At 49.8% G+C, this 26107-nt stretch overlaps 1 protein-coding gene across 1 annotated transcript in view; it reads right to left on the reverse strand.

Moving 5' to 3' along the window:
- Positions 1–222: 222 nt before the first annotated feature.
- Positions 223–26107, reverse strand: part of Tspan14 (tetraspanin 14) — a 53380-nt gene continuing 27495 nt past the window's right edge. Inside the window, exons 2-9 of the mRNA XM_042690318.1 lie at positions 24162–24259; positions 9832–9882; positions 8180–8326; positions 6346–6516; positions 4301–4426; positions 3178–3222; positions 2462–2581; positions 223–1872 (exon numbers count right to left, since the gene is read on the reverse strand). Of these exons, the coding sequence (XP_042546252.1) occupies positions 1801–1872; positions 2462–2581; positions 3178–3222; positions 4301–4426; positions 6346–6516; positions 8180–8326; positions 9832–9882; positions 24162–24242 (813 nt within the window). The 5' untranslated portion in view covers positions 24243–24259 and the 3' untranslated portion in view covers positions 223–1800. The remainder of the gene's footprint in view (positions 1873–2461; positions 2582–3177; positions 3223–4300; positions 4427–6345; positions 6517–8179; positions 8327–9831; positions 9883–24161; positions 24260–26107) is intronic.

The following is a 26107-nucleotide window of genomic DNA, read 5'->3' on the forward strand; positions in this document are numbered from 1 at the left end:
CCAGCTCAAACTTAAAGCTGGGGGTGGTAGGACCCGGAGCCACACACTTGTCTGACTTGTTCCCTACACAGAGAGGGTGAGTGTGACGTACGCCAGGGACAGCCTAGACTTCCTGTCGGTGCTCCTCGGTGGAGTGGTGTCCTCCATTGCTATGCTTACTACTGAGATGCTTAACACCATTTTGATGAGGACTCAAAACAAAACAAAAACAACCAAAACAGCAACATTAATACAAAGATATATTCCATAAAAGAGTTTGGCAGTCAAAGAAGCATCACGCTTCCTAAAAACACAAGCATTCTTCTTCCTCTAGTCTACAGAGAATTGTAAAAAAAAAAAAAAAAAAGTTGTAATGTCGTCATCATCGTCATCATCATCATCATCATCATCATCATCATCAACAAACATCCACCAGTATCACCAAAATACACCACATTAGAATGTTTACGGCCACAGTGGCAGGTGACTGAAGTAGCACTCGATCCCTGAACAGTGAGGACAGACAGATAACGATCCAGGGAGAAGCATGAGCGCAGCCCAGCCGAAGATGGACACTTGTGTCTTGGCTCTGCATGTAGGTGACCACTAGAAGCCAGTACAGGCCAGACTTCATCTCCAAGAGTAAGCCCCGGAACAGCCCTGAGGGGAAGAGTAGACACGGGGACCACAGGTACGGCAGGGGAGGGGTCCCTGGGAAAGTTAGAGATCAAACATGGCGAGCTTGTGGGAGGGTGTAGCTCCCAGGAAGAGCATGGCAGGTGCTAGGTTTCCAAGTCAGCTATCTGGGGCTGGGGTTCTCTAGGCGTGCTGTAGGGAGGGACAGGGCAGGATTTAAATTCTGGGTGACAATTTCAGTAGCACCAAGACCAGAAAACAGTGAGGAAAAGCAGGGTGACCCACTGGTTGGTGGAGGCTGGGGGAAGCTGTGGGATGTGGGGGCTGTGGGAGGGAGGCGGCCTGGTTCTGGAGACTTGGGGAACCGAAAGGAGGTGCTTCAGTCCTAGACACCAATAAGGCTGCTTAACAGGAAATTCTGGGGGTCGGGGAGGGGGAATGAAGGTACAGTGTGGGAACATCCTTACCCCTATAAATAAACTATTTACACTCTTGAAGATCTTTGAGAGCCAGCTCTCGGCAGAGAAGCGGGTCCCCCACCTCTGCCCACCAGGGGGCCCTGGAGCTTAATGCTAGGAGATGGGCGGCTGTTCTGTCCAGGGGGAAAGGCAGGAGCTGGTACATGTCACACACCCTGGCTCAGGCTTACTTCACTAGAACATGGCTGAGGCTCCTGTTCAACCCCACAGATACCACTAGCAAGCCGTGTCCACCAGGCCCCTCCTCCTCTCCTAGGGACAGTCCCTGTGCTGTTTGACCTGATGGAGGTGGAGCCTTGTCCTCCTCGATGCCCCGCCCTCCGTGAGGGTGCCCCGCCCCCAGGCTAGGCCACTGCCCGAGGTGTGGAGTGAGGAACGGGGCAGCTGCTCTCAGACTCAAGCCCTCCCTGCTGCCTGTATGTCTGTCCTCAGTCACCACCCCCTAGAAAGACACATTCTCTAGCTTGGGATATACCCTGGGGGAGAAGGGATCCCATCTCAAGTTCTGGGCGTGTATGAAGGAGCCCTCAGTCTTCAGCACCAGCAGACAGAAACAGAGAGGTCAGGTCCCGCTGATGCCGAAGACGGGGTGCTGGCTCTGCGTGGCGCTGGCAGCGTCCCTCCCAGGGGACGTTCGGGGTGAGGGCGGTGGTGGCCCTGGCCTCCACCACGGCATGGCTCAGCTCCGCTTGCTCCACTCGGCGCCTCAGAAGTGATGGCCCGCCTTCACCGCCTCAATGTCTGAGATCAGGGTCCTCGCCAGGAAGATGCCAAATATCTGAAACCAAAGCCAGCATTCTCAGTGGGCATCGGCGCTAGGAAAAGCCCATTCTCCCTGCATCTCGAGAACCCCGTAGTCATCATGTCCCTCCACAGGGGAAAGCTGGTTTCCAATCACTGACAGCCTTGATCAGCAAAGGAGGTCACCGAGCACAGTGGCCAGAGGGTCCCCTGTAGAAGGGAAAACCCCCCTGAGAGGCCAGGGGACAGGAAAGCGGTCCTGAGGGGATGGCCCGACCCGAGTTCCCACTGTGTGGAAATGTCATCTTCCATTCCATAGCTCAATACCTCCTAAACGCTGCCACTTCCACCCACCCACCAGGGGACAGACACCCGAGCACCGCCATCCAGCCTCTAGTGATGTGCTCTGAGGAGGCCTCTGGACCCTCCAGAAGGGCCCACACCCTTCCAGCCTCAATTCAGGGAGTGGACTGTGAGGAGAGGAATCAGAGCTGAACCCCACACACAGTTATAGGCACCCTGCGGTCCGGAAGCACACAGAGCCCCTTGGCCTTGGGCTCTCAGCTCCTCTCACATCACTCCCATGCTGGACAAGGGTTCGAGGATTCGGGTCCCTGGGGCCACACCTGCAGCAGGGAGATGGCAATGAAGACGCCAGCCACGATGTAAATGTTCCTCGGAAGCCAGCCCTCCAGCGCCTGGATGCAGCCTTTTGTGAAGATGAACTCATCCCACTTGCTCTTCAACTGTGGGGAGACAGTCTTGAATCTGTGTACACATGGAGTTCCCCACCCTACTCCCCTACAAAGAAGCTCCCTGTCAGCTACCTGTCCTCCTAGCTACTCAAAAGCCTGAGATCTGAGGATCACACTTGGAAGCCAGCCCTGGGCAGTGGAGTCCATGAGACTCTTATCTCCAATTAACCACCAAACAGCCAGAAGCGGAGCTGTGGCTCAAGTGGTAGAGCACTAGCCTTGAGCAAAAAGAGCTCAGTGACAACACTCAGGTCCTGAGTTCAAGCCCCAGTACCAACACACACACCACACACACACACACACACACACACACACACACACACAGTGAGAGAGAACAATATAAAAGTGAAATGAAATGAAATGACATGAAAGATCTGTACGGACAGAGCTGAGGACAGAGACCTCTCCAGGAAAAGGCACAAGCCCTGGTCTCCCATGTTTGCTCTTCCCAGGGCAGGCTGCAATCAGGTCACCATTGAACCAAAGGCTCCGGGACTCAAAAAGCAACTTGCTAGACTACAGGGAGCAAAACCTAAAGAACTGTCATCCAACAGCTCCCTTCAAACCGTGTATGCTGGGGTTCTCACCTGAATCCTGACATCGTAGCCACATTGTGTGTTCACAACTTTTTGCTGTAGGAAAAACAAGAAAAGTCATCAATATTGTTCTCGCTAATAGCTAGCTGATAGTACAAAGTTCTAGAAAGGTTACAACCTAGCACCAGCAAACACCTGAGGAAATCCCATCACAGCTCCCATCCTCAGGCTGGGATGGTTGTCCCTGTTCAGAGCTAGAGAGTAATTATGTCAGCCATCTCCACGCTTCTTCTATAGCAAGAGAGATGAAGGGCAATGCACAAACCAACAGACACAGCTCTATCTGCAGATCATGCTAAACATGCACTCTACCCTCAGCTATTACTCTTAACCTCATAAACCTTTACTCTTTCTAAGTTAATTATCTCAGCATATTTTGTTAGTGACCAAAAACTGACTACAACTATCACTTAGAATTAGCTAAAAGCATCTTTGGCTCACAAGTCATATGAAACAGCAGGCCAGATTTGAGTCTTGATCCACAGTTTGCCAGTCTTTATGGTAGGCAGTAAAAGTTTCAGTTGCTAAATGCAATGCTGACTACACTGGTGTTACTTCCCAGACACCTTTGGAGACCTCAGCCACGATTTGTGTAACAGCAGCAAATGCAGCCTCAGACCCAATGAGGAAAAGCTGCCCCTGACACAGAGGTTCTGGCCCACGGCTCACGGCCCGCATGCTCACAGCTGATACTCAAGATCCTGGTGACCTAGTCCCAGCCATACAAGAACTGCACACAGACTTTGCAAAGGGCTCAGATTTTTTCAGACTCAATTCAGGCAAAGGGAACACATCTTCCATTGTCACCCTAAAACTCAATTTCTGGAACCCCAATGACATGTGTCTTGGTGCGGGAATGAAACAAGGTGAACAGAAAAAGAATAGAAATCAATTGTCCACCTAGAGAGGCTGTGCTCTGTGGGCCCTGTGGAGTTCTGAGTTCGGAGGACACAGGTGAGCAGCCCGGGGGGGGCTATGACATGCAGGACCTCAGGATGTAAGAGCCTGGGGTAGGGTGGAGAAAGCATGGCGAACACCTTGGGTCTGCAGGAAGAGTCAGCCCAGGGCACTCTGAGAGTCTGCAGGAGCCACGTGGGCTCCACGACGGACTTACCGCGGGATCTGGCACACAGCAGGAGAAGGGCACCCCACACTTCTCGCGGCTGTAGCTGGCACCGCTGCAGTTGAAGTAGACATTGAGGTCCCAGTCCTCAGGGCCATACGCCCCACAGCACTGGTTCTGCAACCAGAGAAGTTGATAAATGTCAGCGACACTGGTACAGGGTATGGGTCTTGGCATGGCAGAAATGAGGCCCACAGAGATGCTAGATGACGCCACTGGTAGCCTCTTAAGGAGGAATGAGCAGCCATGACATCCGAGGCTCACTCATCGGTGCCCCCAATCCAGCACAGGTCGGGGAGCTCAGCTCCGGTTCCTGTTTTGTGAGAAGCCTTCCCTTCTCCCTGGACTCGTCCACCTCCTAGCCCCTTCTCCCCTATCGGGCCCCTTCCATACGCTCCTCTCCTCCCAGGGAACACCAAAGGGGCTATGCTGGCCCATCTCTTTATGGGACAAGAGTCATGATTAGAGAGAACAGCAACACAGCAACCCTGCCTACATGTGAGCCCTCCACTCCAGGGCAAACAACGTCCTCCCTGGTTTACAGATGTGGAAACCCAACACTGGAGGCACATGGCCATGCTGAGAACAGTACCGGAGAGAAGATCTCACTCCTGCCCTACCCCTGTGGCCAGCACGTGAGTGGATGTCGTTACTGCAAATGATCACACGGACTGCCTTGGCTTTCCTTTCGTGTAAAATCCCACCTTCCCTACCCCCACTCTTTCACTATGCCATATGTCTTAATGACTCCCTAATACAGCAAACACAGAAAGTTCTAGAACTTTCTGGATCTGGAAAAAAATTTTTTTTTCAGAAGGAAAGAAATCAAGCATACACCCTGCTTATAATCCCAATGCTCAGAAGCTAAGGCAAGAGGATCCGGAGTTTGAAGGTATTCTTGAAGAAAAATGGGTAAAAAGAATTGATACAGAAAAAGACAATGTTCTTTAGGCAATGCAGGGAAGGAGCGCTTGAACCCGAATGAGGAAGACGGCAGGCTGATGGCCACGTGAGCATGAAACAGAGAAACTGTGATGCCGAACAGAACAGGAGGACGTGGGAAGACAGCTGGGATCTGGGGCCTTTCACAGACCCACACAGGTCAGGAGCAACAATTTGGTGGACTCTTGGGTGATATAAATAAATGGTTTCGGCTGGGTGCTCTGATACACAAAACAAGGGGATCCAAGTCGTGGCTAAGAATAACAGTGGATCAGAGTTATTTTCAGGGCTTCCGAGTTTGTTTTCTCCTTGGAACCAAGCGTTCCATAGAAAAGGTCTCTCGGAAGCTGAGCTTTCTGGTAGAACAAAGATCAAACAGGAGGTCTCTGTGTAGGCCGCTGTGGCAGGGCGTGGGTTCCTCCCAGAGGACCAGGGTGGCTGGGGTCCAAGGCTCCAGGTGCACATGAAGAAAGAAAGGGAGCAGATGGACTGAGGGCCACAGGCTGGAACTGCTTAGACATCCCTCTCCCTGGGGACAATTCCAGAGAGGTCACAGCCCTCCACAGGAGGAAGCTTCCTTCAGGCAACTTGCCCTTCTCAAACAGGAAGGGGAAAGCTCCCCCCCCCCACCCACCCCCCAGGAAAGGGACAGGAATAGCCTCAGACAGTAAGTCACAAGTTTGGAGGGAAGAACTCTGCCCACTCCTACCTACCCCCATGAGTCCCAAGGTCCCAAAGGGGCCTGTGGCTGCCAGCGTGGATATTGGGCAAGCCTGGAAACAGCTGGGTCCTAAAACATGGGGACAGGGAGGACTGGGCTCCTGGGAATGGATGGCTACCAGGACTTACTGCCTACTGCAAATGGGGGGAAGATACACTGAGATGGAGCCTGGATCAGCCCATCATGAGCCAGCACAACTGATACTCCATGGCCTTCCTGCTGTCTGCCACACTGAAGGCAGAAAAGCCACTGCAGAGGAAGGCCTTACCCCCCCCCCCCCCCCCGCCACCACCCCGCCTTGGCTTGGAGCAGCAGGATGGTAAAGGCAAGAGAGTATGAGCTCTACCTGGAGCCCATCAGGAGTGGCACTTACTGCTTTTTGCAGGGAGTCGATGAGGTTCTGCAGGTCAATGTCATCCCGGTAGGATCTGATGTTGCTCTCGAAGAATTCTCGGAACCGGTCCCTCACCCAGTCCTGGAACAGGAAGGCCAGCACGGCCACCGCCAGCTCCAAGAAGAAGATGAGCACGATAGCCCCGCAGAACTACAGGGACAAGGATGGAGTGTAGAGTCACAGAGCCACTAGAGTGGCCCTGCAGTGTACCCCATCCAACCCTGCACCAAGGCCTGCTGCACAGCCTGCAATACAGAGACCCCTCGTGCCCGGCAATGCCCCATTGTCAGCCAGGGGCAAGCACTATGGTCAACAGGGCACTCAGTGCACTGCTGGTAAGGATGCAACAAGCCAAAAGGATGAGAACACTCCAACGAGAGCTGCCTATCATTTCCTAACAACGAGCCCTCCCCCACAAGAGGACACCTGGTCAGGGAGCACAGGCCCTCACTCTTCCTGACAGAGCCTACAGTCACATTATCCAACTACTGTCCATGCACAATCAACCGTCTGAGTTCCCAGAAATCTCATGTGTCACCTCTACTTTAGGGACAAGGAGACTAAGCACCTAACTCCCACAGGCACCTAGCTCCTTAGCAGCACTCTCTCCTGCCAGCATCCCTGTGTGTGAGCACAGGGTGGTCAGCAATGTGCCTCCCTGGAACACCTGTCACTCCTCTGCATCCATCTGCAGCCACAGGTCCACACTGCCTCCTGCCCAGGCAGGGTCTGAGGCCTCTGTCAGAAAGCAAGCCAGACCGCTTTGCCACAGGAAGCGAAATGCTAAACATAGTTGGGGTTTTTTGTTTTGGTTTGTCTTTCAGGAGTGTTTTTGTTATTGTATGTTTGCAAGGGTAAAGATCAAAATGTTGGACCTCGAGCAAGCATTCTACTGAGAGCCATTCCAGCCCTATTGGTGTTTTGGTTTTGTTTTATTTTGACAGGGTCTCACTATGTAATGCAGACTTGCTCCAAACGCTCCATTCTCCTTCCACTTTCGGAGCAGCTAGGATTATAGGTGTGCACCACTATGCCAAGCTTAAACATAGTATTTTTAAGAGAATTTTTTTAAAAAACACCCTAAGAAATATATGTATTTTGCTTTTTAAACTAAGAAAGCTTGACCTAATAAACTCAACAAATAATAGATTATTTAAAATAATGCAATAATGTGTTTCCCCCTCCAGGTGCTATTTAATTTGAGCTGTATGCATTTAAAAATGAATTTGTATCTAAACATAAAACTAAACTCTTGATAACGAGCAGTTCGGCCAGAAAATTAAGGATTCTGCATTGCATAGCCAACAGATTCACATACCCTGGAGAAAGGAAATGATTTCTTAATGAAATTGACAACATCTTTTGATCTTAGCCAGGAAGAGCAAAGGTGGAAAAGCAGACAAACAATCCTTTCAGAACTTCTGGGCAGAGATAAAAGGCAGAGGAGAGGAAGGAGGGACCTGTACACACACACACACACACACACACACACACACACACACACACACACACACACACACACACACACACACACACACACACACACACACACACACACACACACACACACACACACACACACACACACACAGCTGACTCCCCCTCACCAAGGGCCCCAGTGCTCCTGGGTGAAGAGCCTGCTCAGCAAGGCCTATGCCCCAAGTCTTACCTTCAGCAAGGCAGCAGGATACAGAGGGCTGGCCCCTGCCTCCACTGTGAGCCAGGTCCCACATGGGCCTGCCCAGCAGAGCCTCCCCCTTTACCCCATCACCCCTTACCCTTTCTGTATCCCACCCAGATCTGGGGTACTCACAAACTTGAGCAGGCAGATGTTTTCCCGCAGGGCCCCTACACAGCCAGCAAACCCCAGTGTGAACATCACCACGCCCACCATCAGGACCAGCACCACAGGGTCAATTCCATGGAGCCGGGTTACTTTGGTGAGGTCGGATAGCACACCCTGGAAGAGTCAGAGAAAGCAGGGCAGCCTCAGCCTTGAAGGGGAGCCAAGGGTACCTGGGGTTGGGTATGGGAAGGGGGCGGGGGGGTCAGGTCTGAGGCCTCCCAAGGCTCTGTCCTATCATTAAGAGCCAGGCTGGAGTATGGTTCTGCGGGTGCTTTAGAGGCTCCCTCTGCCCAGCATCCTTGGCCACCTCAACCCTCAGAGACCCTCCCATGAAGTTCCTGCCAGGCAGACCTCAGGCTTTCTGTGTGGCCTACAGGTAGCCTCTGCCAGGCCCTAGTAGAGGGTAGGGAGGTATAGGGAGTCCTGTGGCCAAATTGGCCAGGCGCAGCTTCACAATGAGCACTCTGGTGGAGTGCTGGTGCAAAGCAGGTAAAGGCTGCGGTGCTATGCATAGCACTTTCTGTGTGGTGGAGGTGTTTAGTATTGGCATTGCCCAAAGAGGTGGTCACTGAGCACTGAGAAGGTGGGTAGAGATACCAAGAACTGAATTCTCGTTTGTATATACTTTAACTTCATTTAAATACAAATAGTTGTGTGTGGCTAGTGGCAGCCACATAGAAAAGTTCTGTGAGATCTAAACAGGGAAGGAGAAAAGAGCAGGCTGCCCAGGCAAGCTATGCAGCCAGCCCCAGACTGAGGTCTTGGCCCCATCAGGACGCTGCAGCCCCTGAAGCAGCCACATGGTGGCACTGTGAGTCACAGTTTACATCCGTTTCTGGGTCACTGGGACAAAGGAACACTGCATTCCAGATGCTGCTATTTAGGGGTTCACAGACCACTTTGAAACACAAAGACAGGTCTTACATAGTCCATAAAGCTCATGACAGGAAAGCCCACACTTAAGTGTTCCTGGAGCAAAGGAAGGAACCACTGAAGGAACAAAGGGCCTAGGACTCTACATGGGGCTTCCGTTTCCCTTAGCCCCTTGCTCGGTCCTCTTCCCTCCCTGGTCCAGTAGGGATTTCACCGCTCACCACCTCCCTGGAATCAACCTCCCACAGGGCAAGGAAGGCCCCAGGGCTCCACCTTGCCCCTGGCCAGTCTCACACCCCTGGCATACCAACTGTCCCTTGTCCTTCTGCATAGTATGAGCCTGGTCTCCCCTCCTCACCTCTCCTAGGCTGGGCTAGAAATCCACAGGCCTAAAGACCGGTCCCACCACAGGGCTCCCTGCTCTCAGGGCTTCTTCCTGTGGGCCAGTACCTCAGAAGTAAGCACAGGTGCTTGTTTGCTCCCAAGTCACAAATGGGGAGCAGGGGAGGGGGAGCCAGGGAACCACTGGAGGCTCACATATCTGAAACCTCCCGAAGCCTTACTGGCTTAGCAGTGGCCACAGCAGTGCAACCCTACTGCCGGCAGCAGAGCCAGCCCCAAGGGCCAGGTCTATAAAGACAGGCCCCACTGCAACAGCAAGGCTTGTTGTCAGAGAACAGACTGGGGGAGGGGACACAAGGAATGGATCTGCCTGGTAACTGCGGCCTGTTATGGGTTCCACCTACCTTTTCACTCCATGCCCACAGCCCAACGCCGAGGAAGACAACTCCAGCCAACTAAGCAGGGGCAGTGGACAGGGAGAAAAAGGAAGGAAAGAAAAGTTAGGTCAGAAACCAGCACTGTGAACACAAACATGCTTCAAGTTAGAGCAAAACCCACATGCCAGTCAGAGAGGCTCTTGGCTCTGGTCCCATATGGCCCCTTGGTCCTACAGATGACAGGAGCTCTCTACCCTAAGAAAAGGAAATTCCATCTCTGCAGGTCACCAGCACCTACTTTGTCTGAAAGCCGGACATGCCCTTTCAACCCCCAGTGGTCCTATGACCCAGTTGGGGAGGAAAACCCTGTAGAGTGAAACATCTTCCCCCATTCAGGATGGGTGTGCTTACACAGTCTTCGGTGTGTGAGACACAGGTGAGGATCAGCACAGGATCAGGCAGCTAGGAACACAAACTACCACCTTCCTTTCCTCAGGCCCAAACTACAGAGAAGCAGCTACCCATGCCCTTCACTGGCCAGGGCGGGGCATCTTCCCATGTCCCCTACAGGGGCTCACATGCGCTCAGGAAATGCTGGGTTCTAAGTAATGAATTAAATGAACCTGCCCTGGCCACGTGCTGGTGGCTTACACCTGTCACCCTAGCTATTCAGGAGGCTGAGATCTGAAGATTGCAGTTTGAAGCCAGACCAGGCAGCAAATTCTGTGAGACTCTTACCTCCAATTAAGCACCAAACAAAAAAAAAAAAAAAGAAGACGAAGTAGCTGGAAGTAGAGCTGTGGCTCAAGTAGTAAGGTGCTACCCTTGAGCAACAAAGCTCAGGGACAGGACTGGGAAGGTGGCTCAGTGGTAGAGCGCTTGCCTTTGCATGCATCAGGCCCTGGGTTCAATTCCTCAGCACCACATAGGCAGAAGAAAAAAAAGCCGGAAGTGGTGCTGTGACTCAAGTGGTAGAGTGCTAGCCTTCAGCTGAAGAGCTAAGGGACAGTGCCCAGGCCCAGAGTTCAGGCCCCACAACCTAAAGAAAAAAAAAAAAAAAAAGCTCAGGGACAGTGCCCAGGCCCTAAGTTCAAGACCTAGGATTGGCACCAGAAAAGAAAAAAAAAGTCTGACCTAAGCAGTGAGCTCATCAAGAAGTGTCCCCAGACCCCTCTTCCCATTGCAGAAGCCCATTAGGGCTAAGGGCAAGTACATACCCAAATTACCAAGCAGGCTCCTAAGGCAGGGAGGAGTTTTCCTCTGAAACCAAATGCATCACGCTGAGGGCAAGTCAAGCTGCCTCCTGTTTTTCTGTTAACCACTTTACACCTTCAGGTATCTCAGGATAAATAACCGAGCTAGGTCTCCCCTTGACTGTCAACTCCCTTCAGTGTATTCTTCAGCTGTGAGCCACCTGCCTCTGCCCATTTTATACAACACCAGACTCATATAGCTGAAATGGGAAGTCAAAGCTCCTTCAATGAAAGCCTCGGGAGGTTTCATCGCTTCAAGATCACAGATGTCACGTTCAGCAAGTGCACACAAATCTGAGCTTTTGCCCAGTTTTCCAGTGTTCCCAGTTTCCTATGCCTGGACCCCACAGTGCTCCGTGAACCCCTGCACTGATATGGATCTGCCAGGACTCCCAAGCACAACACAAGGGCCCAGGGAGGATTAAGACCAAAATGGTAGGCATCAAGGAGTAGGGCTCTACCCCAAACCCCCATTCATTTGCTAACCCACTCTTCAATTAACACTGGCCACACAGGCACAGACTTGATGTGCTCCACCTTGGTCCTTTTAACCACCCCCACACCACACCAACTCCCGGCTGATAAGTTCCCATTTTCTCCATCAGAGCATGAACTCCTCTCTGCTCTCATTGTCAAGGACTGACAATGGCAGGGAGCGTCACCCCACCATGCCTCCAGTTGCCCAAAGATTTTACTGCTCTTTTGCAAAAGCTGGAAGTCTTTGTTTCTCATCTTATCTTACCTCAGTGGTGACCACTTGGTGGACACACCTAGCTTCAGGCACATGGTCCACATTGCCTTGCCCCTGCCTGCTCTTCCTCCCCTTCTCACTGCACTTGGTGCTGGTGCCCTTCATCCTCCAGATAAAACCAATTTCCCATGGCTCACCATGACTGTCTGTACACTGCTGACTTGCAGAACCAGATCTGCAGCTACGGCCACTCCCTTGCATCTCACACCCTATGGCTGTCTCTCTGGCTTATCCATCTCTGATATAGCTAATGAGATTCCAATGTGACCAGGCCCCAGTGGAGCTTTGATCTCCTGCGCCTCACCCTGCTCCTCTTCATTTATTAGATAAATGGTGCCCTGTCCGCCTACTTGGTTAAAAGAAAACCCAGCCCGTGTGCTGGTGCTTCCTTCCTTCCCACCCTGCCTTCAAGCCAAAACATCCAACTTTCCTTAAATGAGCCAGACCTGCCTGGGTCTACATCCCACAAGGCACCCTCTGAGACCACTGAGCACCTCTGAGCCTCTTGAACCCTTAAAAAATACAGTACTCCCCTGGAGGGGACTCAGGCCCAAGCCCCCTCAGTGGATGGCAACCTTTTCAGATGCCCACAATTTTCATTCAGCCCCCACATACTTCAAAACATCTCTGGATTACTTATAATGACATATGCAATGCAAATGCTGTATAAATAGTAACATTGTGTTGTTTAGAAAACAATGCTTTTTAACTCTGCATACCTTTCTCACCACCCTTCTCACTACCTTGTCCCCAATTCTCCCTGTTTAACCTAAGGCACCAGTGTCTGCACACCTGAAGATGGCTGAAAGTGAACTGAACTGCTGTCTTCACTGTTGCTGCTGGGTAACAGATCTCTCCCTGCCCTTCACCCTGTCTCTTTATTTGACATATGGTGGGGATAAGCATCTGGACATGACAGATGGGAATCCTGGAGTTTTCAGAACCTTGACACTCTTCCCTTGGTTAGGTTGTCTTCCATCCACATTGGTAGCTGGCCCCCTTCATTCCATTAGGTTCTCCAACTGCACTTCTCCAGAGTAGCCTTCTTTTACCTCCCAGGTGGAATGGCCCCATCCATCCCTCCGGGGCCATCCCTCGGTGTCTCCTTCTGCTTGATTCTCCTCACAGCCCTTACCTAGCCCACATAGAGGGTTTTCTTATCACTTCTTCCCAGTCAAGCTCTAGGGGCACGGATGCCTGGTTCCAGGTTGTAGCCTAACAACCAGGAAAGGGACCTGGCACAGAAGAGACACAGAGGAAGCCCACATAAGATCCTCACCAGGGCTTCAAGACAGGCGATTGCAACCTGTCCCAGGTCCACATGGTCAAGCCCCACACAGGGCTGTCAGCCTAGCTAGAGTCAGGGCAGAACAGGGCCCGAGGCCATCTAGTGTTACCCTGAATACAGAGTTCACAACAGACTTTCCAGGCCTGCCCAACTGCCCGACTGCTCTCCACGCCAGTCCATGTGTCCCCATGACAATGAGAGAAGGCTGCCTTGCAACACTCAATGGTCATGCTGACCTGCAGTTGCAATTCTTCCCCTAGATGACTAGGGACACAGGAAGTTTGTTCTGCCAGAGCTCACAAAGCAAAAGTCCTCGAGACGTTTGCCCATGTCCTCAAGACAGAAACGCGGGAGCACTGTGCTGCGCAGGGGCAGGCTCCCATTCAAGTCTGGTTCCAGTCACCACCCCAGACGCATGCTCGCTGCTCCCAATCCCCCCTAGAGCCCCGTCCTCAGATCAGACCCCATGGCATACCTCAGTTCTCTTCTCACATTACTGGGGCCCTGATCATCTTTTTATTCCCCATTGTGTGTGTGTGTGTGTGTGTGTGTGTTTAAAGGAAGAACTAAAATGAACTCACCCCACAAAGGAGCTTGCAGGCAGGGAGAGGGGGTGCTGCCAGGGGGTGTCACATGTCAGAGCATGAGTTCAAAGCAGGAACTTTAGGAAACAATGCTCATTTTAGAGACAAGGAAACTGAGAGAAGTCCAGAGAGGGTAAATGACCTATCTGGGTGCCCATTAACAACCCCAGGGCACCTGCTGGCTATGGGCCCTTAGAGCTCTTCCTGGAACTCTGGAGCCAATGATCCATGAAGCCAGGCAGGGCCATCCTCCCTGGTTGCTACCATCTAAAAGTCAGAGCTCTGCTGGTGCCCTCCAGCCTTCAAGTGACAGTCTTTGGCCAAGAGGCTAAAGATCTAATTGAATTACCTACTGAAAATGGACCCTTTACTTTGGTGAAGCCCAAAGGAAAGTCATCCTTGCCTGCTGAGACCCTCAGGCACCTAATCATACTGTTGTGTTACCAGCCAGGGCCAGCAGCCTCACTCTCTCCTGGAAGCTGTGCACTGCTAGCAATAAACCCCATAATACTGGTCCTATTGTCCTCATGTTTCAGATGAGAAAGCTCAGAATGTTGCTATCTGTCCAGTTTTGCACAGCATAAGAATCGAATCTACATGTCTCTGATCCTGACAAAATGTTATTTCATAGCCTACAGTCCACCCGGCCAACCAAGACCAGAAAGAGCAAACAGCAACCTAAATCTTCCACTCTGAGGGGTGTCCACCCAGGAGCCCAGTGAGGTAAGAGTTCCAGGGGCCTCTGGCCTATAAGACTCAACAATGACTCATACCACCAGATACAGACAGGAGGCCCATATTGAAAGAGTCGGTGTCCCAAGCAGAGCCGATGGAAAGAGGATCATGGCCTCTTTAGGAACCATTTTCAAAAACTGACTTATTCACCATAACCAAAGACTCCTATAACACAGGCAAGCTTTCCTCCTGGAATACTCCAGGCTGGCCTAGCCCACCTCTGTCCTGGAGATGAAAGGGAATCTCCCCACATGAGGAAACCTAAGCAGGAACAAGTACCAATGGAAGTCTGGCCACCTAGGAAGGCCTAGCTGGTTTATAAGAAAGTGCTCCAACTCCACAGATCGGAAGCAGCCTTTCACCCAAAATGCAATGGGTGTGGCACCTTACTTCATTTAAGTATATGTGAAAACATTCAGGCAACTTGCGCAGGCCCCAAAGGCCTATCTTCAGCAAAAAGGCAACACTTTTGGCTCCAGCCCTCTGGTCTCTTACATCTTACACAATCCCCTGCTGACTCAGGCAGAGAGTCACAGAGCAACTTCCTTGAGCCTTCTTATGGGCATCTCAGAGCTAACCAGAAGGAAACAGAAGAACAAGGCACTGGACGCTGCAGTTCAGAGCAGGGCTGAGTATGTGGCACAGGTGAACCACCCTCCACCCATTCTCAACATCTAAATACAGGGCCTCATGCAAGTCTAAGACCCTGGACAACAGAGCTGGCCCTTCCTGGGTCACTATAAGGTGGTAAGGGTTGGACGATTGTGCAAAGAAACCAGCTGCGAAGGCCAGCTCTGCTGAGATCCAGGTTATGGAGGGGCTGTGGGGTAACACCTAGCACCGGCCACACTGCTCTTACCACCAAGAACTCCTGGCCTACCTGTGTTGAGACAAGGCCCTCCTTCTCAGAAGACCATGTTTGACTGGGCTTCTGGAGACAAGTGGTGCAAGATCAGGTCAATGGGGCATTTGGAGCTTTCCCAAGGAGGAATGAGGAAGCTAACACTTCAGCTCCGCCCCTCACACACCCTGTGGCCTTGATCAAGCAGCCATCCATCTCTAGTGGCTTTGGGTGTCCATCGGTGCAATGAGCAAAGGGCACTAAGCTTCAACACCCTAGGTCCTGCTAAAATAAAGGGACTGGGTCTGATTGGCACCATCTTGACTACCTAGTGGATGACAGGGAACTGGGTTTAACTGGTACCACCTTGTCTTCATGGTAGAGGGAGGGAAGTTCCACCCTTAGGTGATGGGCGTGCCTGAATTCCTAGAGGTAGGGGCAGGGACTTAGATGATAGGTTACTGGCCTGTCAGTCCTATGGTTTAAACTCCCAAGACTCTGGAGTTTCCTGTGAACCTACCCCAACCCTGACCCTATTTAGTCCTAGACCAGCTCAGATACCATTACGCCATGCCTCCTTGCATCTTGTGTCTGCTGGCTCTCCTCCACTCACCACGGTGTCCCACTTCAGCTCTCCACTGGAGTTGATCTGGTTTGTTGGTATTGTTTTTCTGCTCTTACGGCTCAGTTTCCTGACAATGTTAAGTGTATTCAAGGAGCTGTAGGTCTTCGTGACAGGAGTCCACCTGCGGTTGCCAGCTCTCTAATAAAGACTCCCAATTTGGCCTCTCAAAACGTAGCTTCTGTTTCTCTCAACTGAGTTCCCATACAACACTGCCAGATGGAAAGCCCAAGGTGAATCCAGGCCTGGTGAGCATAACGAACACCAGGGCACTCGTGGACACTTGAAATGCCATTTCTTCAGAGGGAAAGCAGTGCAGTTGAATAGTCCTGCTTCTCAAGACCAGGGATCTTCTGAGCTCTAAACAGAGCAGGAGCAGCCTTTCAAAGCAGTCCTACAGTAGAAGACTGTGAACCAGCCATCTCTTAAGAGCATGGTAGGTCTAAGAGCACAGCTTTCTCACTACAAGGGAAGCAGGGTCTCAGGCAGGAGGCACTTTGCCCAGGGTCATAAAGCTATCTATCATGAGCCAGTTTTTCCTCCCTTCCTCCCTCACTCCCTCCGGAAGGAAGGGTAGGAACCACCCTTCCAAGAATAAGAAGCACACACGCACGCCCTGTACTGCTGGGGCCCAGAGTTAGGGCCCCACATTTGTCTCTCAGAATCCTGATAACCCAGAGCCAAGGCCCAAGGCCCACCCAGGAATGTGTCAGTCAAGGAAGGTAGGTGGAGGGAGCAGAAATATCCATTGGAGACTACAGGCAGCACCCCAGGCAAGCCAGAGGGGATTCCCATAACTGTCTGCCACCACTGATACAGGTTAAGTGATTCACAGTACGTAGAAACCCAAAGGGCCACAAGGTAAAACACTGTCGGTAATGCTGTCACCGTGGGAAGCTGCCACAGCAAATGTACAATGAATGGGGGATGGCTGTGTTCCAATAAAACCTTATGTGCAGAACAGGCGGAAGCCCAGGTTTGACCTGCAAGCCACTGCCTGCCAAAGCAGCATTAAACTACAACTAAAGCCATTGGGACCAACAGTCCAAAGACAGGATTTCCTTTGGCCCTGGACACAAACTCCAGGCTTACCCCCTAAACTCTGGTCTCCGTGGCTGATATGGTTTTTATATATTACTTTATCTGATCCTGATAGTTTAAACTGAAAGTAACCCAAACAATACATTTCCATACTAATATATTCCATACTTCATACTGTTCAGGAAGAAGACGCGGGTGGAAAAACTACCTACATCTACTCAAATGGAAAGGAAAAAAATGTGACCTACAAGGAAAACAAAGATCACAAGTAGGGGTCACAGGAGAGACACAGATAGAATTAGCAAACAATGGGAATCTAAAGGAAAATATAAACATGATGAGAAGTAGAAGATGTAAGAGAAACACAAATGGAATCTAGAAAACAGAATGCCAGAAATAAAATTTCACTAGACATATTTAGCAGCCAATTAGACTCTAGAGAAGGAAAGGTCAGTAAGTGTGAAGACAATGCAGCAGAAACTATACCAAATGAGTGGAGCAAGGAGGCAAAAATAACCAAACACTCTCCATGGCCTGCAGGAAAGCAAAGGGCACAAAAAAGGCAGGGCATATTTTTAAAAAGCGGGGAGGGGAGTCAAGTTACTCCTAGATTTGATTTAAAGAAAACAATACAAAACACTATAAACTCACAAACATCAGAGGCCTAGTGAACCTCACACAGAATAAACTTGGGAAAAAATGTGAAAATGATAAAAAAAAAAAAAACTTCCTTTTTTCAGAAACTAGGGGCAAAAAAGCAAAATAATCTTCAAATAAGTAGAAAGGGAGAAATAAATAAACACAGCAATCAATGGCACAAAGAGGAGACAGTTGGTAAGAGTTGCAAAAGAATGTTGATGGCTATGCCATGAAGTACACAGCTAAAAATGATTGCAATGCGAGGTGCCAGTGGTTCAAACCTGCAACACTTGTTACTCAGAAGGCTGAGATTCAGAAGATTACAGTTCAAAGCTAGCCTGAGCCAAAATCCTAACGACCCTATTTTCAAAACAACCAGCAAAACAAAGAGCTGGAGGAGTGGCTCAAGTGGTAGAGCACCAGCCAAGAAAGCAAGCCATGCAAGTACAAGGCCCTGAATTCAAGCCTTAGTATTGTACCCTCCCCCCCCAAAAAATTACCACAATACATTTTCTGTTAAATCTATTTTGCCATAATTTTTAAAAATAAAAGATGGGCGTGACCATGGAATTAAAAGCAATGGAGAAAATACCTAAAAGTGAGACAACTCAAGTCTAATTTAAGGGGGAGGAGGGGTGTCATACATTAAAGAACAAATAGTTGAGGTGGAAGAATAGACGGGAGATGGAAGGTACAGGGAAGCTTCTAGAGTGGCTTTCCTAAGTGAGTATTCTTTTGTCTAAATGACACCTCAATAGACATGGTTTTATAAAAAGGATTTCTGAAAATAAAAAAGCATCAGTAGGATGGGAGTAAGGCACTCCCCACAGGAGACCAATCACTCTGGTAGACTGTTTCTTTGCTATGTACCAATTTGGGCTGCAGAGTTAGACACACACGCACGCATGCGCATGCACACATCTACCCCAGGTTACGTTCTCTCCCAAGCACCCTGAAAACAGGAAACAGCCATTTTACACCCCCCACCCTAACCTCCAGCACCAACCTGGGTATACCTTGGACATCCTTCCTCAGGGGTAAGAGGAGAGAGCAGGACCGAGGCCTGCAAGCACCCCAGACCACGCTCTAGTTCTAGTGGATCTGTGACTGGGCAGTGCTTGATGTCCTGGTGAACCACAGTGTGAAAATACACACTTCTACCACCAGTGCCAAAAGATAAAGGCAGTCTATTTCCGGTGAATTGGGGCAGCCCTTATGGAGAAGTAAACTTAATTGTATAAGCACTTAACCTCACTCCAGGGAATGTGTCCTAGCAACTAACTTTCTTTCCATCCCGAAAGGGGAAAATCTGTATTAAACAGACCTAATCATTAGACCCATATCTAGGATAAGGAAATGCTGAAACAACCTATAAGTCCAATGGGGAAATTTCCAGGGAAAAAATACAATTAGGAAAATTACATAGCAACCTGGTATGCTCTGTAGCAGTTGATGCTGATGAGAAAACAAAAGACCCAAGAATGAAAGCATATCGCTCCCAAGGACAGGAAACCGAACTGCACCTGCACACAAGGAAACTAGCTAGAAAGGAGAGTGCAGTAACTTTCAGATGCCTCCCTTGGAATTCTTGAATTTTCCATGCCATTATAAAAAAGTACAGGCTTGGAATGTGGCTTAGTGGTAAAGTACTTGCCTAGCATGCATGAAGTCCTGGGTTCAATTCCTCAGTACCATACAAACAGAAAAGGCCAGAAGTAGCACCTGTGGCTCAAGTGGTAGAGTGCTAGTCTCAGGCACAGTGCCCAGGCCCTGAGTTCAAGTTCCAGGACTGACAAAAGAAAAAAAAAAAGCTTGAAGAGAAAACTTCAGAACAAATAAAAACATATTCTATCATTTTGGAAATATTAGACTTTCAACTGCATTAAGAAATGGAAGCACAAGCTGGGTACCAGTGACTCATGTATGTAATCCTAGCTACTCAGGAGGCTGAGATCTAGGATTGCTGTTCACAGCCAGCCCGGGGCAGGAAAGTTCATGAGACTCTTCTTATCTGCAATAAATGTCCAGAAAACCGGGAGTGGCGCTGTGGCTCAAATGGTAGAGTCCTAGCCTTGAGCTAAAGAGCTGAGAGACAGTACCCAGGCCGAGTTCAAGCCCCACCATTGACAAAAAAAGAAAGAAAGAAAGAAAGAAAGAAAGAAAGAGAGAGAGAGAGAGAGAGAGAGAGAGAGAGAGAAAGAAAGGAAGGAAGGAAGGAAGGAAGGAAGGAAGGAAGGAAGGAAGGAAGGAAGGAAGGAAGGAAGGAAGGAAGGAAGGGAGAAAGAAAGGAAGAAAGAAAGAAAGGAAGAGAGAGAGAGAAATGGAAACAGAAAGCAGGCACTAGTAGTTTGATAATCTCAGCAACTCAAGGAGACTGAGATCTGAGAACTGAGATTCAAAGCCAGCCCAGAGCTCTTAGCTCCAATTAACCACACAAAAAAAAAAAAGCTGGAAGTAGAACTGTGGCGCAAGTGGTAGAATGCTGGCCTTGAGCAGAGTTCAAGCCCCAGAGGCAGCACAAAAAAAAAAAAAAGGAAGCAGAGAAAACATTTACATTACATTCACTCTGGCCTGAGGACTAGGCCTCCGGGTCTGATAGCACTGGACAGAGTTCAACTGCAACAAAGCAATTCTGTCTGGGAAAACCTGTCATCAGAACCACTCAGGAGGCTGAGATCTGGAGGATCATGGTTGAAAGACGGCCTTGGCAGAAAAATCTACTAGATTCCATCTCCAAAATAAGCAGCAAAAAGCAGTGCTGAAAGCAAGGCTCAGGTGGTAGAGTACCAGCATAGCAAGCAGAAGGCCTTAAGTTCAAACATTCAAACTCCAGTACAAAGCAGCATGTGTGTGTATGTGTGTGTGTGTGTGTGTGTGTGTGTGTGATGATGATGACACAAAACACACACACACATTCCCATCAATTAGAAAACTCTGGAAACAAAAGACCGCTACAAAAGGATGCAGACTACACCCACAAAGGCACTATACACATGAGAGAGTGTCTTTAATTCCTCCACTCTTGCCTTGGTTTCCCTGTGGAGTAGGATGAGCACAGATCCTGGTATGCCTGAGACAGGCCCAGGATGTACCTGTTGTTCTGGAAAAACTCTCCATAGCATCCCTTTCACTCCAAAAAGTTCCGATTTGGACCATAAATTGCATGCTCACCATAATCACAGAAACGATTTAATATGGAGGGAGAGGGGAGGGCTGGACCATGCTACCATGCTGTCCCATAGCACAAATACCCATAGTCTCATCTCATTTGCAAACAGGACATACATATGTTAAGTAAGCTCAAAGGCTAATTCACAAACTGTATAAGTAGAAAGCTGAGACTTACCTAAAGACGCCAATAGAAGAACTTTTAAACTAAAGACAAGCAGAGGCCTCTCCTTGTTGAGTAATACAAGCCTATCATCTGTACTTAGAACAGATCTGAGTTGTTGGAGGTTTGAGGTTTTTTTGATGCCTGGGGCTTCAACTTAGGGCTTGGGTACTGTATCTGAGCTTCTATTTGCTCAAAGCTAGTGCTCTTCCATTTGAGTCAGAGCTTCTCCATTTCTGGCTTTTGGGAGTAATGTATTGGAGATAAGTGTCTCATGAACTTTCCTGCCCGAGCTGGCTTTGAACAACAATCCTCAGCCTCTTGAGTAGTTAGGATTATAGGAGCCACCGATACCTAGGTCTAAATTCATTTCTAATCATTCTCTAAAATAGATCTAGACCAGGGCTTTCCAGATTAAAGGCAATGTCTTCAGTGGGAAGCAATCCTGGAGAAGCAGGTGGCAGTACCCACCCCTCTAGAGAATTCACCCAGCAAACCCAGGAAAATTCACATTCTCTGTGGAACCAGGTGGGGTATAAAGACAGAGAGCTACAGCTGTCCCACGCCTCCAGAGTCCCCTCGCCCAACCTCCCTCCCTCTGAAAGCCAAAGAGTGAGATTTTAAAAATATTCTGATTGTGGTAAATATGCATGATATGAAACTTAAATAGCATCCATTTTTAACCATACAGTTCTGTTGTACTACGTGTATTCTCAGTACAGGGCGACCATCACTACCATCCACCCATGGAATTCTTATCTTGCAAAACTTAGACGTGAGACCTTTAAGAGGTGGCTCAGACATAAGGATGAACACAGCAATAAAACACTGGATTCAGGATGGTCACTGAGCTGGTGTGAAAACGTGTCCCTGGGCAGCTGAGTACAACAGCCCCAGGGCCAAGGCTCTGTTCCAATGAGCCTCTCAAGAAACAGAACTGTCCATGCCCTCCGCTATGGCAGCAGTAAAAGTTTTACTCTAGTTTCAAAAAAACAGGATGTGTCACCCGATTTGGAAAAAATAGTTGTAGTGTCAAAGTTTGTAGAGTTCATAAGCTTTATAGACCATGATAATGACAATGTGCCATGTGAAGGTTAAAATGTGTTTATGACTTTAGCTAAGTATCACTATCCCACCATGCTGTGAAATGTATGTAATCATTTAATTTCCATAAAGAAAAAAAAATCAGCATGAGTCAGGTCAGTACAGTTGGAGGGGCAATAGCCAGATGTACAAATGTTCAAAATGTCAGGCTGCCCATTAAGCCCATGTGTGCCCCTTCCCCCATGACACATCTGGCTTGGGAAAGGGACAGGGGAAGGGGGGACAGAGGGCTCTCCTCCAGACAGGAGCAATGAGGTCTGGGACGCCACACGTAGCAAGGAGAGCCCATCAGGGGGGTGTCATAGGCACCACATCAAATGTAGACCAATGTCATCCTACTCCAGAGCTAGTGATAAAGTTACTGGAGGAAAGGTATCAGAGCACAGGAAGTTGACTGTGATGAAAGGCAAGCCATGGAATCCCACCCCACCCCCCAAATACATTGAAATGAGACAGTGGGAGTTAATGTGTAAAATAGAGATTGACAAGCTGAGACGTCTTTTTAAGGCTGCCTGGTTCACAAGAGTTCTAGTCCCAATACGAATGGCCAAATCTACCATAGTGGTAAAAATGGGGTCTCACTAGCACTTGGGCTGACCCTCCTCCTCCGTCTGCCCCAGACACAGACAGGGCTAGTCAGCTTTCCCTTACTGTAACAAATACTCAAGACCATCAGTTTTCAACAAGAAAAGCTGTTTGGCCCCAAGGTTTTGTAGGTTTCAGTCCATGATTGGTTGGCTCTGTTGATGTGAGGCCTGGGGGGGGGAGGCCGTGGGGGGGGGGGGTGTTGCTAAGACCTTCCACAAGGGCCCATCTGTTAAAGGTTCCACCATGTCCCAATAGAACCAAGACCAGTAGACTGGGGACCAAGCCTCTGGGGGACATTTAAGATCCAAATGACAACAGATAGTATGGATTAACCCATTAACTGGCCTTGCTCCTATATGCTTGGGTCGCATCATCCTCCTTCAGAGGTTCCATGTCAGCCTCTCCCTTTCCCAACCTCACTGGCAAAGACACACATAGCCCCATTCCCATTACTCGTGACCATCTCCAGCCCGTGCCCAATTTCTCTTCCCTTTAAGGCAAGGGCCCCCAAAAGAACCATTTCCCCCAGTCACCTCTCCCTTCTGCACTTTCTGATGGCAGACTTTCCATCCCCCTCGTCCCACCCCACCCCCAGAGCACGGAGCAGCTCAGTCAGGGTCACCCCCACCTGACCAAGCCACCGCCAGCTTTCCATAATCTCCTGACCATCCTTTTACCATGGACCACTCACTCACAGTCAGCTCTGAGCAGACGGTCCTCCTCCACCCAGCCTCCAGCACCCCTGGACTCCAGACTTGCACCTCTCCCCAAGTTTTGAGGCTCTCAAATAGCTCACCCTTTCCTCAAATGGCCAACTCATTTTCAAGATGGCTACCAACAAAAGAACCCTATCTCCACAGGGAGTTCAAACTTACCAAACGGTTCCCCAAACCCCACTTTCAAATGTGGTTCACACCACCCTCTTCTCCTCCCTGTGCAGATACTGCCAAGTCAGGATCACACCGTACAGCTTACAACCTTCCAAGAGTTATTCAAAGAAGGAGAAAATAATTCCAACTGCCTACTGGGACCTTTGTGACCCTTCCTGACCTAGCTCCCGCGAGCTTTCCTCCCTTGTGTCCCCTTCCTCACAACTCCAGCCGCATGCCTTTCTTCTGTTCTTTGCGCCTGTTGAACTCATTCCTACCTCAGGACATTTGCAACTGCCATTCTAATTACCTGGAGCCTCCTCAGACTCTTCGCTACCTTTTCGTTAATATTCAGGTCTCAGCCAGAAAGCTCCAAGTCTCCTCAGAAAGCTCTTCCTTGACCACCCAAAGAGTTTCTTCCTGCTCGCTCTCTATTATCTCCCAGAACCTAGGAAAGGTCCTGGCCACAGTCAAATGAGTACAAAGTGCCTTGCTGGGACAGGCTTCTGGGACAGAGCCTTCCGATCCCCAAGGTTGGGTTGGGACCTTTCATCCATCCTTGGTTCACCCATCATAGCACTCCTCAATGGTTCTGAGGTCAGGGCTCATGGAGACTGCCACTAGCTCATCCCAGAGCCAGCAAAATATGGGAAGCATCGTAACTTACTAAGGAAGACACACAAAGGAAAGCAGATCCTCTGCCACGCTTACCCAAAAGACGATGTTGTAGCTGAAGAGGAGGTACTTGTACCAGCAGCTGACCTCGGCGTTCGAATATCTGTAATAGTGCATCTTCTGAGAAGCGGGACCTGCAGAGACAGTGACCAGTGAGAGGGCAGGCTGAGCTGTAAGACCTCCCAGAGCTGCTCCCCCAACAATGGGCAAAGATACGGCTCCACACACTCCAGAAACTCAATCACAGTTTTCCTCCTATCCTTTTGCTAGCCCAAACACAGGTCTACTGTCAGTGGCAGAGGTGACACAAGAATCAAAGTCAGTTTGCAAACACAAAAGCCAGCGGCTCTCGCCTGTAATCCTAACTAGAGGCTGAGATCTGAAAAATCAAGATTTGAAGCCAGCCCAGGAAGGAGAGTAGATGAAACTCAGGACTCTTATCTCCAACTTACCACAAAAAGCTGGAGATAGAGATGCGGCACAAGTGGTTGGAGCCTAGCCTTAAGCTGGAAAGCTTAAGGGGCAGCACCCAGGCTCTGAGTTCAAAGAAAGAAAAAAGAAGAAACATAGACTCCTGTTCCTCCTGAAATAGGTTCTGTGACTACTCAGCCCGGAGGGATGTGAGAGGCCCCAGACCTCCTGACCTCATCACCCTAGCCAGGAGGCCAAACGCCTGTAATCCTAATTACTCAGGAGGCTGAGATCCGAGGATCACGGTTCAAAGCCAGCCTGGGCAGGAAAGTCCATCAACCTCTTATCTCTAATTATCCAGCAAAAAGACAGAAGTAGAGGTGTTGCTCAAATAACAGAGACAAGCTTGAACAAAAAATGGTAAGGGAGAGGGCCCAGGCCCTGAGTTCAAGCCCCAGTACCAGCACACATACACACCTAGTCAGAGAGAGGACAATCACCTCGAGCCCACTCATCCCACCACCCTCCGTCTCCCACCATCTGAACACTTCTGAAAAAACCTTCGTGCAGTATTCTGTGTGCCAGAAAACAGCTGTGGAGCCCGAGCAGCCAGGGCCACACAGGCACCGGCAAGGAGAAGCACAGGCGCTCTGAGCAGAGCCACAGACCAGCGACAGCAGCATGGCCTGTCCTCAGCCGGAGCCCTGCTCTCCTGGAACCTAGGGTCTCCAACTAAACCAGGGACTCACTGACCAGTCCCTGGTCTCCCTGACACCAAGAGCCCAGTATCCGAACCCCTACTCTGTACAGTAGGCCTGGGTTGGGCCCTGAAATTGCACTACTGACAAATTCTTAAGGTGACTGAACCATACAGCCCCGATCCAGCCCAGTGAACCAGGTACCAGCACAGACAGGCTTTTGCCAATCCCTTCACTGATCCTATGAAGGCAGAGGATCAAGCTGGCTCCTAAAGTCAGCTAGACGCCATATGGCATTCACCTAGTTCAATATTTCACTAACTCTGGAGCCCCAAGCACTGGGGGTTGTTTAGTTTTTGCTTTGGGGCATCTGGCAATGATGATGAGAAGTTACAGATGGCAGGACTAATGCATGTCGTTAAAAGAAGTAAACCTAAAAATTGATTGAGAATTAAAACCCAAGTTTGTAAGCTAAAATTCGCAAGCAGCCAACTCGGCTAGAAATGTGCTCTGAAGCAGGAGGAAAGTGACCTACGTGATAGAAACAGAAAGCTGGTTCCCTCTTACAGACAAGGCAATCCAGGTCCCCCACACTTCCCTCTTCACTGAGGTTTCTGGAGAAGCCTGGAATGTGTTGGAATCCTGGGAGGTGCTCTCTAGCCACCCTTTAACCCAGCATGGCAAAAGACTGTTCCAGAAGCTCTAAGCCAACAAAGCTCTGAGGCAATAAAGCCAGAACACCCCCGCTTTCTCTGTGATCATAGCTCCACAGAGAAACTACCTCACTTAGCAAAAGCACTGCAGATTCATCCCTGCTCCTCTGCCACAAGCCATGGGGATAGGACCACTCTGCTGTGACACAGGGACTCTCCC

The sequence above is a fragment of the Dipodomys spectabilis genome, unplaced genomic scaffold, assembly GCF_019054845.1.
Source record: "Dipodomys spectabilis isolate Male_0828 unplaced genomic scaffold, ASM1905484v1 ptg000136l, whole genome shotgun sequence".
Lineage (NCBI taxonomy): Eukaryota > Metazoa > Chordata > Mammalia > Rodentia > Heteromyidae > Dipodomys > Dipodomys spectabilis.